The sequence below is a fragment of the Cydia amplana genome, chromosome 9, assembly GCF_948474715.1.
Source record: "Cydia amplana chromosome 9, ilCydAmpl1.1, whole genome shotgun sequence".
NCBI lineage: Eukaryota > Metazoa > Arthropoda > Insecta > Lepidoptera > Tortricidae > Cydia > Cydia amplana.
The window spans coordinates 4,253,011-4,269,820 of NC_086077.1; the positions used below are offsets into that span (position 1 = coordinate 4,253,011).

A 16,810-nucleotide genomic window follows, 5' to 3' on the forward strand; every position below is an offset into this window, starting at 1 on the left:
CTAGAACTTTAGGGATTTGATTAGGGTAGCTGCCATACAAGGCGAAAGCGTTACGTAAGCGACATTCTCGTGGAATGCCCCTGTAAATGATAAGGGAATGTGGAATCTTGAAGCAGGTCTAGCCTCCTAAGGTCCAGCCATACAAACGAATCATCCAAAATTTGCCACTGAAATTTGAACCTAAATTGTAGGAAATAGAGTTGTATTTGCGTTGATTGAAAATTGAACGAAACAAATCAAAAGCGACTGTTACAATTGACCTTGGTTTAAATTACATCGAACGGAATAGGTACTATAGGCAGGACCTTGGGCCTTAGGAGGCTAGATTCTACATCACGCTTTGCCATATAGTTATGTCACTTGTTGGCTGAATATCTCCATCGGGATTGACATTTTATTACTTACTGGTTAAGCGTGAAAATGATCGAAAAGACGGTATTATAAATGGATGGCAGCAGGTACTTAGATGTGATGTCCGCGTTGTCATGAAGACTAGGGTTTGCACGACGTAACTGAAATGTATGGGAAAATCCGCGGATCCGGATCCGGATAATTTCATACATTTCGGATCCGGATTGCAAACCCTAATAAAGACCAAACACTTTGGGCTTGGCGATCACGGGTATACCGCGTGTATGCTCTACATAACGATGTTGTAACGGCTTTATGCAACAGGTAAATAGTTAGAACTTACAGCACCAGTCTCCTTGTTGTCCTTAGTGATGTCCGCGTTGTCATGGAGACCAAACACTTCAGGCTTGGCGATCATGGGTAGAGCGCGAATGTGCTGCAGAACAGAGTTGTAATCCATCGAGGGCGGCATGCGGTAGTTGCCGCTCGGAGAGAACGAGTATCTGCGCAAATAATAATGGCGTTATTCGTAAACGGCTGCTAACTTAATTAGTTGATGATGGTCGTTTGTCCCTATCTGTCGTTATGGCACAGAGAGGGACAAACGATGATCATCAGCTGATTAACTTAGAAGACGTTTATGAATGACGCCGTAAACGGTTTACGATTGGGTTCATTGACGGCAAAGCAGAATTGTGGGCTTGTCAGGTGACTATCACAGCTTTATTGAGCAATATTTGTTCTCTTTTCAGATGTTACCATCACGCTCCGCGATTGTTACGCCATTTAAATTGGTTGTTCAATTTCCAATTTAGCAAGGACCCTAAGTGATATAACAATCCCGTGTGGTGACTGTACATAGGTAAAGTAATATAAATTACCTACTAAACAGCACACGAAGATTAAGTACTACAAACAACCATCGACATTGAAACAAAAGAGACCTGATAAAAACCGCCTCCTAACAATAGCAGTTTTTCCAGATTCTTAAATTCCCCATCCAGGACATACCATCAGCCAGACATCGGATGGCAAGTAAAAAGTATTACTTATAAGCTGTTATAGCTGGTCAAGCAAATCTTGTCAGAAAAAAAGAAAAAATTCAAAATTTCTATCGGACATTATCCCTTCGCGCCTACATTTGTCAAATTTGCCGCCTTTTTCTACTGTCAAGATCTGCTTGACCAGCTATAATTTCGTAAAGTATTTTTTTATACTTTCACTTCATTTATAATGTTGTACTCTCTGAGAGGAGTTACTATATTAAATCAAACCGTGTTACTCACTCGGGAACCTCAGTAACCTCGTCGTTGTAGAACAGAGACAGCAACGACAGTATGAGCCTGCGATCCTTGTCATCGGTGACCCGGCCGCCGTAGTTGCACTCCCCGGCGAGGTAGTTTAACGCGTCGAACGGAGTGTCCGCGTATTCGGTGAGGAACATCTGAAAAGTATTCATTTGCTTATTTGTATTCCTCAGAAAGCGGGAAAAGATTTTAAAAGAGAAGAAATTTCTCCCTGAAAGATTGATTCTAGAAGCAATCAATAGGTCTGGTGTGCAACTATAGATGGTCAAGCAGATCTTGTCAGTAGAAAAAGGCGGCAAATTTGAAAAATGTAGGCGCGAATGGATATCGTCCCATAGAAAATTTGAATTTCGCGCCTTTTTCTACTGACAAAATTTGCTTGACCATCTATACCTCAAAATGGCGGCGTAAATATTATCTTAATTATTTTTAAACGCAATTATATACCTGAAGCCTTTGCATATGTGTTTGCGCGTTCAGAAATTCTGTGAGCGTCGTCACCGAATGGTCTCTTTTAGACGGCGCGCGAACTCGTATACGATTTTAGCTACATTGTGGACCATTCAGACCGATCAAATAACGCAATGTAAAAAAACTTGCTTGCGAGTTCTCGCACCGTCTAAATGAGCCCAAAGGCTATGACAATGCTTGTTAGACAATGGGATTGGATGTGTTCGTGATAAATCAACCTAACCTGTAGCTGCATGATGCAGATCCTCAGATCGCTCTCGTTGAACTCGTACTGTATGTTCCAGCCGAGAGGTCCGAACGCGCGTCTCTCTTGCACCAGCGCGTGGAAGAAGCACAGCGCAAACAGCAGCCGCCGCCATTCCTCGGTGCGCGGACACGAGATGTAGAACTCGGGGTCGCAGATCGGGTCCGATATGTACGACCGGTAGATGTTGTTTTTAAGGCCTTTTGGGGCTTCGTTGGTCATCTTTACGCCTACAAATATTTGATGTCGTCAATGATGTTGTCAAAAAAAAACGGACAAGTGCGAGTCGGACTCGCTCACCTAGGGTTCCGCACTTTTTAGGATTTGTTGTTATAGCGGCAACAGAAATACATCATCTGTGAAAATTTCAACTGTCTAGCTATCGCGCTTAATGAGATACAGCCTGGTGACCGACAGACAGACGGACAGAGGAGTCTTAGTAATACGTTTTTACCCAATGGGTACGGAACCCTAAAATAGGTCCACAGTTCATCCAGAAAAAAAAATCGGACTCGCGCTCGGCATAATTCGGACATTTTTTGACAATGTTTTTTTTCTTCAGTGCGACTCACGCTTGACCGTAGATTTTTTATAGGTCTTCCTGTCAACCTTCCTGTAACTCACAATAGCCTACACAATCTTGAAATAATAAATACTATTAAACGTAGTTATACTTGGTCAACCAGCTCTTGACAGTAGAAAAAGGCGGCAAATTTGAAAAATGTAGGCGCGAAGCGATATCGTCCCATAGAAAATTTGAATTTCGCGCTTTTTTTTACTGACAATATGGTTGACCAGCTATAGATAAGAACCAACCGTTCTGCAGAACCGTGACCGGGAACGCGCGGCTCGGGTAGGAAGTGAGCCAGCAGCGGAAGTTGTGATGCGCGGCTTGCGGCGTGATCACCTCCGCGCATATGCGCTCCAGCTCCCCCATCCAGGAGTCCATGACGTGGCAGTTCTGCAGCACCACCCAGCCGCCGGTCCTGATGGCCTCCGCTATCATGTTCGCGGCTATGGGACCCTGGTGGGGACAACTTGTTCTTTAGTAAAGTGCATCTTTTATTAGGGAATATTCGCTGAATTGGGTACGGTCTTGGTAGCTCAGATGGAAGAGCACTGTACTAGTGATCCAGTGGTCGTGGGTTCAAGTCCCACCCAAGACAGTGAATTTTTCCACTTTTAATTTATTTCGAAGCTTAATAGCATCGTTCGCAGACGTTTCTGCTTAATACAAAATTAATTTGGGAATATTACTGTTCTGGCGCCAGAGTGCAGCACTAGTGCACATACTAAACCATAGAGTAACTTATACATACTTGTTTACAGGTGGCCTACTCGAAATTTCGCTATCCGCCTCTCTATCGATCGAATATGTAAGAGAGAGGCAGAAGCCGAACTTTATATTATCGTGTCTCGCAGTAGGCCCTGTGATTGTGCTAGGACGTCCTCTACGCAGAGTTTTGCGTAATATTTCCTATTGCACACCGATGGAATTTGGAATGTCTTAAGACGTCAGTAGGTACTTAGGATAGTAGGACAAGTGTGTAAGTTGTGGAAAGTTACCAAAAAGTTGGAACATTTCTAGGAAATTTCAGCAAAATTTCACAGGAATAAAAGGGAAACTATGCTAAATGAAAAAAATCGATTACAAAAATATAAGAAGTTTCCGAAACTTTTCCGTGTCCGGAATTTTGGAGACTGTCCTACGGGACAGCACATCTGCAGGTATACCTAATTAATAAGTAGGGATAATAAAACCAACATGATGTGCTAGTGCCATGTTATGACATTTTAGCCTACTGACTTTCTTAATTACTTGATTTGAAAATAAAGATCGCTACCTAGGTGTGAGTTGGATAAAAAAGGAACAATTCCAATCACCTGTCCCTGTCCCAACGAGATCGTCTCAAAGCTGATCACTTTCTTCTCCATGGAAAACTTCACCAGCCCCGACATCGGGTCAGAACCAGCAGACAGGATGAAGATGAGAGGCGAGCAGCAGTTGCTGTCATTGTAAGACTTCTCCAAGTCGAAGGGCGGGGGCTCGATGTAGGTGCGCCCCATCTCCCCCACCACGTACTGCTGGACCAGGGGGATGAGCTTGTCCGGCCTAATGCATCTGATTGCAAAAAATAAAGGTTCTAAAGGGCCGGTAACGTGCATTTGACTCGCTTTATGAGCATTTAGTACAGAAAGTACTGAGGTTGACTGAAGTAGCATGACAAATACGAACGTTTCCCAGAAAATACGATAGAAAACAATTATGGACTACATCTGTATGGGATTTCCGGATCTTCCCTTTTTGGAAGTCGGTTAAAATGTACCTTTCATGTCGGGACAAAAAAAAACCGATTCAAACTTCATCAAAATAGACTCGATAGTCTCAGTACAATGGAAAATATTTCATAAGCATATAGGTAATCTTCTAAAATCATAAAAATAATGGATTAAGTTCAGCTACTGTAATTTTCCGGCAATAGCAGTAGGTACATACAACATGCAGACGTTTTAATTTTTTTCAATATTTTTTTGCAATATCGTATCAAAAAAATAAACCCACTAAATTACCTGAGTATGATTAGTTTCGCTATGCCCTTGACATTCTGATAGGGCGGGGGAAACTCGACCTCATGCGGGGCGGCCAAGTCGTAGAACTCCTTCCAACCCTTCACATTATTCATGAAGTTCTCCTTGAATCCTCGGAGACTGAAATCATGACATTACACTTAGAATAAATAATAGTACTAGGTACAGAAGACTCACTCTCTAACAAAATGCGTCTGTTACGATCAGCACAGATATGGCCGCTAGGTGGCGACAGCGCCAAGCGCGGCTTATGGCTTTCCCCAAAATTGGTGTGGAACGGATGTACTTTTAGCTACCTGTAGCAAAGCGACGAAATCGCGGAGTGAGCCACGCCTGACATTACACTTAGAATAAACTTAAAAGTGGAAAATTTACTGTCTTGGGTGAGACTTGAACACGGCCTCTGGATCGATACTCCAGCGCTTTGCCATCTTAGCCATCAAGACCTCATTCATAGCCAGCAAATCTTTCCACCTTATGACACAGAATAAGTAATAGTATTATCATACAGAACGGACACGCACCACCCCGCCCCGACTCGGATACCTCGCCCGCGACAGGCCGCGACATGAATGTGTGCGTAAGTCGCTCTACTGAGATTCCGTCAGGATTCCGTCAGAAACTCAATGACGCGTGTACAGACGTGCCGCGCACACATATAAACGCAAATCATTTTTGATGTATGGCGTGTCCGCCCTGTGCTTATGAGTTAAGGGGACCCTAGTAAGCGACATGTATCGTAAGAGTGTTACACTTCTTAAAACGGCTACCGGAGTTCCAAGTCAGCGTCTTCATCACTCATAATACGTTGGCAAACATGTCAAAACCTATCACAATCAAAGCTTATCTTAGACCAAAGAGAATTTGAAATAGAGGCTGATTGTCAAAGTAAATTATGTTGCCACAGTAAATACTGCCATCTTTTGACAAACGATTAAAACTGTTAGAACGCCATTTGACTTTGACTCTTATTCTTTCACTGATTTGTTAAATATTGAAATTAACGCCATCTACCCGACAGTAGGCCAAAGGTATGGTGCAATCTTTTCTAGCGATGGCGCCATGACCTTTGTCAAAAGATGGCAGTGAATGTACTGGGGCTACAAATTTACCATGACAGTAACTCTCTATACACTCTATTTTCTTTGCTTACACTCACCCTGCCAGATTGCTGGAGCGTACGATCTCGGACCAGGATTTATCGGACAGCCAGGTTGGCGCTGGGTTCTCGTAAGGATTGTCCAACGCCACGCCGCCGGTCAGCAGGAACGCCAACATCTCCTCATCCAAGTTACCCTGACAAACAGATTTTATAATTTACTAGCGACGCGCCGATATCGTCTTGAGTCGTCCCATTCGTTTTTCGTCAAGTTCTTAAATTAGTCCTATTCTGCTTTCGTCACGCATTCTACATTGAAAGCCACCGACGATTGTGACGAATGTAGAATGGGTGACGAAAGCAGAATAGGACTAATTTAAGAACTTGACGAAAAAATAATGGGACCACCCAAGACGATACCGACGCGCCCCGGCTTCGCACGGGTAAACAAATTATACATAAACCTTCCTTTTGAATCACTCTATCTATTAAAAAAAATGCATCAAAATCCGTTGCGAAGTTTTAAAGATCTAAGTATAGGTAAGTACATAGGGACAGACAGACAGCGGGAAGCGACTTTGTTTTATACTATGTACAGCTTGGCAAAAAAGAGTAGAAATTTAAAAGTGGCAACATTGTAGTGTCCCTTTCAAACCAATTTATATAAGAAAACGGGACGACACTACAGTGTTGTCACTTTTTAATTTCTACTCTTTTTTGCCAAGCTGTAGTGATGATGAGTGACAACATAGTTTTTTACTTCCGAAAACTCTGATGGGTTTGAAAGTTGCAATATAAGAAGAACTCTAGTAATGCTGCTTAGTGTCTAAACAATTGAAGGGATGTTTACAAAAACAACATAACTGACTACACTGGTTGACACCTGAAACGATTAACAATGTTCTTAAAAAAGTATCAACCGCTCTAAGCAGTTATGTTGTTTTTGTAAAAATCCCTTCAATTAATCCAAATGAGGTAGTCTCCTTGGACTGTACAATAAGTTGGCCGTCACTAAAAAGATAACCTAACATTATACCATACTTGACGACCGGTCTGGCCTAGTGGGTAGTGACCCTGCCTGTGAAGCCGATGGTCCTGGGTTCGAATGGGTCAGGGCATTTATTTGTGTGATGAACACAAATATTTGTTCCTTAGTCATGGTTGTTTCCTATGTATGTATATAATATAAGTATGTATATCGTCGCCTAGCACCCATAGTACAAGCTTTACGTAGTTTGGGGCTAGGTTGATCTGTGTAAGATGTCCCCTGATATTTATTTATTTATTTTATTTTGTTAAGTAATTATAATGGTAGAAAGACGGTATAACGGTATGCAGCATCAACGCTTCAGATAGAAGATTTATAGCACTAGTGGTTATTTCATAATTTTCATAAGGTTCATCTCAATCTAAAATTGAAACTTATCAGCTGCCAATAAAGTCCGTTTTACCTTGGCTCTCAGTATTCCAAGAGTGAGAACGAGAGAGAATATGAGTTTGTCCTTTTCAAAGAGACTCCTGCACACGTTTTCATACATGCTCTTAGTGAAGTAGGCGTTAAGGCTGGTCAGGCGTTCATCTAGCACGTCGCACTTCGGAGAGTTCAATATAGCTTGGTTGTAGAGGTTTATAAACCTGGGAATGGGAATTAAATGTCAAACATTATGTTGAATTATATGAAATCATTTTTTAAATCAAATCAAAATATATTTATTGTATGGTTATGGGTTTACAAAGGTGGTACAAATTATTCATGTTCTCCATATCCTGCCTTACAAAGGCGTACAATATTTCGAAGCTGTTGTGACATATATCGCATGAGTAAGGTTTCTCCACCGTGTGACTTCTGTATAGGTTGTTTTTTTGTAATACATATCTCTTGCGCTACTTAAAACGGATGACTATGAACCTGTATTTAACTGCAGGTACGAAAATAAGTGAAATATAGTAAAAACACAGTGTAGTTGACAGTGGCGGATTCGCCCTAGGCCCTGTAGTAATTATACTAGCCCCCCCTTTCTTAGTACCCATCACATAGACTGCCGCCCTAGGCCCGATCCTATGAGCCTTAGGGCAAATCCGCCACCGGTAGTTGTTAAATAATTAGTGGAGTGATCATACCAAACCAGCGAATACTGATACATAGGATCAATGTTGCTCAAATCCGAGATGCAGAAGAAGAGCACAGAGCTATGCTTCGAGACGGGCACGTATCCCTGTCTCGCTTCGTCAATCTCCAGCTCGGTGATGGCCGCCGCGGCCTGCTTCGCGTTGATCTCTATGGAGAGGACCTTGGACGATGACAGGATCTGGTTGGCTGACTCGTCTTCCAATATGTTGCCGGCTGATGACAACACCTAAAATCACACCACAAAATTTAAAAGAACATTTTAAATTTATTCATGTACCTGTAAGGTACAAAACATGACAAAAACAATAAATAAAAACAACTTAAAATTAAACTAAATACAAACTAATCTAAAATAAAACTAAACTAAATCTAAAACATTTTTATATGTGGGTGGATCAAATACTTTCGTCTGCGTGGATTTTTTTTTAAATTATAAATGGGCTTACACACAGACTAGGCGAGGCGAAAACGTGGCCTACGATGGCGCGAGCCTGCCCAGAAGGTGCCTGTTCACTCTTGATTTGAAGGTTACCGGGTTGTCGTGTATGATAATGAATGAATCGGTCCGCAACGCGCATGTAACACATCTGGAGTTGCAGGCGTCCATACGCTACGGTGACTGCTTACCATCAGGCGGGCCGTGTGCTTGTTTGCCACAGGCGTAGTATTAAAAAAATGTCCTTGCCCGGAGCTCAAACTATTTCGCGGCTGGGTGTAATTTCATCTGAATCGGTTTAGCGGTTTAAGCGTGAAGAGATAACAGACAGACAGAGTTACTTTCGCATTCGTAATAAGTATATTTGTAAGGGATATGGCAAAATTAAATACGAAAACAAGTAAGGTAGATCCCACCGCCAAATGGGTATAATATTATTTAAAAATAAATTTACGATGAAACGATGGTTCATTCTGGCTAGAGATCTTTTTATTAGCTTTTACCTGACGTTTTTTTATTTGTCATAAATTATGTCAAAATTCATTCATCAAAAAAATATTTACAACAACGACTCCACTGATCTTTGTGTTCACCCCAATGCCACCAAACATCCCAACTCTAGTCATAATTGTTGTGATGGCAGGTGGACTAAAATGTTAACAAAACGGTGGCCGCTTTCGGATGAAAGAAGATGGCGTCCGTTAGCTCGTTGGGTGTACGACATCCGGAAGATTGCGGGTCACTTCTGGATGAGATTCGCTCAGGACCGGGACAAGTGGCATACTAGAAGAGAGGCCTATGCTCAGCAGTGGGTGATAAAGGGCTGATATGATGATGATGTTTACCTCTAGGATCTTGTCCTCGATTGCGGGTCACTTCTGGATGAGATTAGCTCAGGACCGGGACAAGTGGCATACTAGAAGAGAGGCCTATGCTCAGCAGTGGGTGATAAAGGGCTGATATGATGATGATGTTTACCTCTAGGATCTTATCTTCGATCTCCTTGAGGGTCCTCTTGTTGTTGGCGCCCTCGACTATCAGCTGGTTTTTCTTCAGCTCCAGTTCCGGCCGGTCCTGAGCCACCACGATGCCTAGGAGCTGGTCTTCCAAGCCTTGAGGCGTGATCATGAAGTTTAGCAGGGTCACCTACCACGGATTAATATTAGCCATTGTAATAACTACGAAAACACGGATAAATGACAAACTTGAATACTAATCTACTTATTAGTAGAAAATGAACACGATGGATATTTTGGATTTCGATGTTTGCTGCACCCCTTTGTTTGTAAAGATGTTTGATTAACGTATTAGCGAGCAGGTCGGCAATCACTGATAATTTTGATTCCTGTTATTTCTAATTATCCTTAAAACTTTGCACTTTTTAGGGTTCCGTAGCCAAATGGCAAAAAACGGAACCCTTATAGATTCGTCATGTCTGTCTGTCTGTCCGTCTGTCTGTCTGTCCGTATGTCACAGCCACTTTTCTCCGAAACTATAAGAACTATACTGTTGAAACTTGGTAAGTAGATGTATTCTGTGAACCGCATTAAGATTTTCACACAAAAATAGAAAAAAAACAATAAATTTTTGGGGTTCCCCATACTTCGAACTGAAACTCAATAATTTTTTTTTCATCAAACCCATACGTGTGGCTATCTATGGATAGGTCTTCAAAAATGATATTGAGGTTTCTAATATCATTTTTTAGGGTTCCGTAGCCAAATGGCAAAAAACGGAACCCTTATAGATTCGTCATGTCTGTCTGTCTGCCCGTCTGTCCGTCTGTCTGTCCGTCCGTATGTCACAGCCACTTTTCTCCGAAACTATAAGAACTATACTGTTGAAACTTGGTAAGTAGATGTATTCTGTGAACCGCATTAAGATTTTCACACAAAAATAGAAAAAAAACAATAAATTTTTGGGGTTCCCCATACTTCGAACTGAAACTCAAATTTTTTTTTTCATCAAACCCATACGTGTGGGGTATCTATGGATAGGTCTTCAAAAATGATATTGAGGTTTCTAATATCATTTTTTTCTAAACTGAATAGTTTGCGCGAGAGACACTTCCAAAGTGGTAAAATGTGTGTCCCCCCCCCCTGTAACTTCTAAAATAAGAGAATGATAAAACTAAAAAAAATATATGATGTACATTACCATGTACACTTCCACCGAAAATTGGTTTGAACGAGATCTAGCAAGTAGTTTTTTTTTAATACGTCATAAATCGCCTAAATACGGAACCCTTCATGGGCGAGTCCGACTCGCACTTGGCCGCTTTTTTAGGGTTGCCAGCACTAAAATACAAAAATGGCGGCAAATTGAAATCTTGCGTCCTTTTTGGGACACGCTTTATAACAAGTTTAGCATTACAAGCAACTTACTTTGGCAGTAACTTATTTTGGGAATGTTTCCGGAACTGGGAATTTTCCCAGTGAAAGTCCCTAAACAGGGAATATTGGAACATAGGACATAAGGGGTCCATGCGGCAGTCAGACTTGTTGGAAGGGTGTTCTTTTTATAATTGGTTAGGTTTTTTTTGTGGGTAAGTATATTTAATTGTTTGTGTTTATTATTTTATTTCTAGATTTAATTCAAATTGATTATAGTTTTTAATTGTTAGTTGTTAGCCAAGTTATGAAAAACATAGATTAGGTTAATTTCAATTTTAATTAAAACTAGTTACAATGTATAAGTAACTGCGTAGAGTCAAATGCTCGATCCTTAGTAAAATATTTACCTCCTCCTTTTTAGGGTTCCGTACCCAAAGGGTAAAAACGGGACCCTATTACTAAGACTCCGCTGTCCGTCCGTCCGTCCGTCCGTCCGTCCGTCCGTCTGTCACCAGACTGTATCTCACGAACCGTGATAGCTAGACAGTTGAAATGTTCACAGATGATGTATTTCTGTTGCCGCTATAACAACAAATACTAAAAACAGAATAAAATAAAGATTTAAGTGGGGCTCCCATACAAAAAACGTGATTTTTGACCGAAGTTAAGCAACGTCGGGCGGGGACAGTACTTGGATGGGTGACCGTTTTTTTGCTTGTTTTGCTCTATTTTTTGTTGATGGTGCGGAACCCTCCGTGCGCGAGTCCGACTCGCACTTGGCCGGTTTTTTTTCTAAACTGAATAGTTTGCGCGAGAGACACTTCCAAAGTGGTAAAATGTGTATCCCCCCTGTAACTTCTAAAATAAGAGAATGATAAAACTAAAAAAAATATATGATGTACATTACCATGTAAACTTCCACCGAAAATTGGTTTGAACGAGATCTAGTAAGTAGTTTTTTTTTTATACGTCATAAATCGCCTAAATACGGAACCCTTCATGGGCGAGTCCGACTCGCACTTGGCCGCTTTTTACAGCTGGAATCCCTGCCATCAGATAAATAAACAGCAAATAAAAACCACCAACCGCGCAATCGAAGCGATCACCACCAATCGAGTCGAAAGCTGACACGAGTTCATGGTTACTAAAGAGGAAATAAAGTGGAAAGAGCAGAGGAGTTTATATAAAAATATAAAACCGGCCAAGTGCGAGTCGGACTCGCGCACGAAGGGTTCCGTACCATTATGCAAAAAAACGGCAAAAATAAACACATTTGTTGTATGGAAGCCACACTTAAATATTTATTATATTGTTTTTAGTATTTGTTGTAATAGCGGCAACAGAAATACATCACCTGCGAAAATTTCAACTGCCTAGCTATCACGGTTCATGAATCATGAGGTACAGCCTGGTGACAAACAGACGGACAGCGGAGTCTTAGTAATAGGGTCCCGTTTTTACCCTTTGGGTACGGAACCCTAACTAGTACCTAAGTATGCAACGAGCAGTAAAATTGCATGGACAATTTTGCGGCTGGTTGTAGGTACTTACTTTGACAGCAATCTCGGGCAAGTAGTGCGGGTTACTGAGCCGCGTCGTGATGTAGAAGCGGAAGCTGTAGTTGTACTCCAAGATATTGTCTCCGAACTTCAAGCAGTCGATGCCACCCGACCTGGATGAGAATCAGTTTTTTTTGGCGGCCAATTTGATGCACGTCGGCAAATTTATTAACAGAACTGTTAAAAGTGAATTTGCGAGAGCGTGAAAACTCGGGAAAACGAATTTAACTATAAGATGATCGATAAGGGGATTTTTTAAGTAGATAGTAATTGAGTGGATTATTGAATGTAGTAGTTTTTAGGGTTTTTAATTATTGTATTTTTTGGACTTATTTAAATTGTGGATGTATTTAAAGAAAAAAAATAATAACTAAGATAGATTTCTCATCATCAGAAACCGAAGGAGTGAAGCCCTTTTCGTCAATGGAAAGCTTGGCGCATGTAAATATAGTTTGTAGCTTTCTAATAGACCCCGACGGCTAACCCTATTGTCTATTGTTAAGTAAAACCGCTCGTGCCACGTGCCACAACCACCTGCATAAAAATCGCTCGTTCACTTTACCCAGGTAATTGAATTACAACTCCTATGGAAATTGCAATAAGATTCAAACTGAACTAATGGATAAATATTTTGTTACGACGTGTGTGGTCAGTACTTCCGTTACTGAGTGCCGGCGAGTCGAACGCTACAGAACCAGTCTAAAATGTGTCATCGAGATGCGTAACAAAGGCGCGTTATCGGAGAGCGCACCTACACTGGTTTTATGAGGGTTGGACTAGCCCGCGCTCAGGGTGCCGAATAGAATAATGAAGACCCTTTTTTGCAGGTAAGTAGCACGTGCGGTTTTACTTAGACAATAGGATAAGCCTTCGGGCTCTACTAGAAAGCTACAAACTATACCTACGTCTTAGTCTACGAATAGTGTTAATAATGGTTACCTAAAGATATTCCTCAGCAGTATGGGCTCCAACACCGCGTCCACGTGTTCTCGAATGTTCTCCAAGATGACGGGCATGCCCATCTGGATGGCGTTCTCCAGCACGCGCGCGTAGTTGGAGTCGGTCAGCTTTATCACTTTCAGGTTGTTCGCGCGCTCCATGTTCTTTATCCATTTGTTCGCTTGCTCTGCGAATACAAGTTTCTCATTGCCAAAACAGCACAAATAGTTGAATATTGTAAAAATGCTGACGTCTATCGTAAAAGGAGTGACGATGTTTTTATTCTGACGGCAAAAATATTTTAATATTAGTCCATAGTTGTGATAATGATTAGGGAACGTACCGATACTACGTGAGTTGGGCTTCTTCAAAATATCACGCTTGGTACAGGGAATGAGGTCGGGTCTTAGGTTTTAATTTAGTAACGTAGTCAATATCCTCTAGGGAAATCTCGCGCTTTTTCGAGCTTTATTCAAATACTTATGGCGCGCAGCATTTAGCGCTTTTGAAACTCACAGGTGGCAACACTGACGCATAAAATGTTTAAAGTCACATGCGTGAGTTACTACGTGACAACTAGAGGGGTCTCCTCGGTATATACTACGGGCGGTCACCGAGGGGGAAGGGAGTAAAAAGATTAGAAAAATAATGTTCCCTATACTTTGTTGGCGCAGTCGGTAGGATCAGACAATCGACACAGGCACACAACAATATTTCCGGTAATCATAACACGGAACATATACTTGGTCAACCAGATCTTGACAGTAGAAAAAGGCGGCAAATTTGAAAAATGTAGGCGCGAAGGGATGTCGACCCATAGAAAATTTGAATTTCGCGCCTTTTTTTACTGACAGGATTTGGTTGACCAGCTATACCTTGAGGGTCGATCATCAGTGGCCACCGGCGGCTCTTCTCCACGATGATGCCGTTCTCGACGGAGAAGGCGTCGACGGGCAGGCCCGCGATGTTCCACGCGCGGATCACCACCGCCTCGCCCAGCGTTGTGATCAGAGAAAATGATTCCGAACAAGGGATCTCTGCAAGACGATGCAGGGTTTAAAACTATAATTGTCAATTATAGTTATCCAGTGAAAGCATATAACTGGAAACCGCCTTTGGGAACATTACCGTTCAAATTCTCGGGCCAAATTAGCACACATACACAATTACGCCTACATTTAAATAAGACGATACGTTTACAGAGCCTGTCTCTATTACACTAACGTACACAGCTAAGTGTAGATGAAATGCATATAATGTCAATAACTACCAATCAGCGACATTAATCCGCTAATAACCTTCTTGCTGTACGTACTGGCCGCTGAGAGTTCGCGGTTCATATTTGATTAGAATATGACTTGGACAGGGATAGGTTTATGCCATACATTGAAGAACCAGTCAAATAATTCACGTATAATAATTTAATGCAGATTAAAACATCCACGACCATGACTTTTAATGTTAAATAAATGAAATGAAATGAAACATAACTAGTTAAAATGTTGTTATGAAATTAAATGACAGACTAACTCAACATAATTAAATATTCATTGTTGTATAAATGTATTCCGCTATAATAAGTATTTTGTATATTTTATTATCAATCTGTATGGCAGTGTGAAGTCACGTTCAGAGCCCGTACCATGAGTCACTGACAGTGTCAAAACTGACATTTACGCTATCGAGAACGTAATTTACTTTCTATACATCTCGTTTGCACTAATATGCGAGTACGAGCGAGATGTATAGAAAGTAAATTACGTTCTCGACGGCGTTTATGTCAGTGCCAAACTGATGGTAGCCGTACTGGTATAGTCTGTCCGTTTTTCTAAGATCAAGTACGCCATAGTAAATGTATGGCGAACTTGATCTTAGAAATCGGACAGGCTATACAGCCTGCAAAATTTACATGGGTACACGAATCTGGTCAAAAACATTTGAACAGGCGGAGTCACAATAAATCCCCACTTTCAGTTCCAATGGAAATATTTTATTATGTATATAGCCGGTCAAGCAAGTTTGTCAGTAGAAAAAGGCGCAAAATTTTGTATGGGACCATAACCGTTCGCGCGCTTACATTTTCTAAATTTGCCGCTCTTTTCTACTGACGGAAATGGCTTGAGAGAGAACCTACATATATGTGACAGTAGAGAGTGGATTCAAATGATCAACATTTTCAGATAATGTGTGTATTTGTTAAATTAATTCAGTGAAAGTGTGATAGAAAAAAATGTATCTACATATAGGAGACCGGGTATGATTGTCTCACGGGTTATCTCATGAATAGAACATAATATTCTAGATATCTTGCCAGGCATCCACTCAATTTCATGTCTCTCTAATTGGACAGCTTTTTTCCATAGTTCTCTGCGAATAGCATCTTGTGGGAATCTGAATGGAAAGTAATGTAAAATGACAATACTAAATTTGATTATTAATTTGAAATAACTAGGTAGTTTTTTTATAGTTCCATCTCATGAAATAAAAAAGGAAAATACAAATCTGTAAGAAGGAATTTATTACTACATTTATAATTATATAGAAAACACCTAAACCAAACATAAGTTAATAAAATAGTCTACTTCATTTGGCATAAAACCATCCCTATTATCCTCGAAATTTAAAAAGTCGTATGTTGTTATGAAAGTCGTATGCAGTTATTACGTTTTAGCTTAGCACGATAGCATTGAAAAAATGTCGTCATGTTTATTCCAAATTTTACTGAAGTTATCTGTTTACTACAAGTGAAAAGTGATTCCACTGTCCTTGATATGAACTAAAATAACTTCTGCACCACTTCACGACACATGAAGACATTTTTAATTACAAAAAAACGTAGTTTTTATAAACTAATTTAGCCATCCGTCACTGACTGTCATCTCGGCCGAACTGAAGTTGCCAATCGAACACTCTGTAAGCACCGCCTACAATCGAATACTTTACGTTGGGTCATAATTGAGCGGACAGAATACTTCCATGGTTTATATGCGTTCACTGTAGTTATCTTGATAATTATCTCGATAAGTATCGTGATTTTTATCGTCAGGATATTTATCAGATATTTCTCGGATAATTATCTGGATAATTTCGAACCCTGACACGATAAGACGATGAAATTTTCGAAACACGCTCTTCTTCTTCCTCGCGTTGTCCCGGCATTTTGGCCACGGCTCATGGGAGCCTGGGGCCCGCTTGGCAACTAATCCCAGTAATTGGCGTAGGCACTAGTTTTTACGAAAGCGACTGCCATCTGACCTTCCAACTCAGACGGTAAACTAGACCTTATTGGGATTAGTCCGGTTTCCTCACGATGTTTTCGTTCACCGAAAAGCGACTGGTAAATATCAAATA

General features: G+C 40.9%; 1 protein-coding gene across 1 annotated transcript in view; it reads right to left on the bottom strand.

Annotated features, from left to right (window-relative positions):
- The window catches only part of LOC134650982 (dynein axonemal heavy chain 3), a 94,539-nt gene that overhangs the window by 10,151 nt on the left and 67,578 nt on the right, over window positions 1-16,810 (bottom strand). Inside the window, exons 54-66 of the mRNA XM_063505948.1 lie at window positions 14,335-14,496; window positions 13,460-13,646; window positions 12,513-12,633; window positions 9,607-9,774; window positions 8,183-8,418; window positions 7,513-7,696; window positions 6,122-6,258; window positions 4,945-5,082; window positions 4,258-4,495; window positions 3,190-3,397; window positions 2,353-2,603; window positions 1,638-1,795; window positions 695-854 (exon numbers count right to left, since the gene is read on the bottom strand). Of these exons, the coding sequence (XP_063362018.1) occupies window positions 695-854; window positions 1,638-1,795; window positions 2,353-2,603; window positions 3,190-3,397; window positions 4,258-4,495; window positions 4,945-5,082; window positions 6,122-6,258; window positions 7,513-7,696; window positions 8,183-8,418; window positions 9,607-9,774; window positions 12,513-12,633; window positions 13,460-13,646; window positions 14,335-14,496 (2,348 nt within the window). The remainder of the gene's footprint in view (window positions 1-694; window positions 855-1,637; window positions 1,796-2,352; window positions 2,604-3,189; window positions 3,398-4,257; window positions 4,496-4,944; window positions 5,083-6,121; window positions 6,259-7,512; window positions 7,697-8,182; window positions 8,419-9,606; window positions 9,775-12,512; window positions 12,634-13,459; window positions 13,647-14,334; window positions 14,497-16,810) is intronic.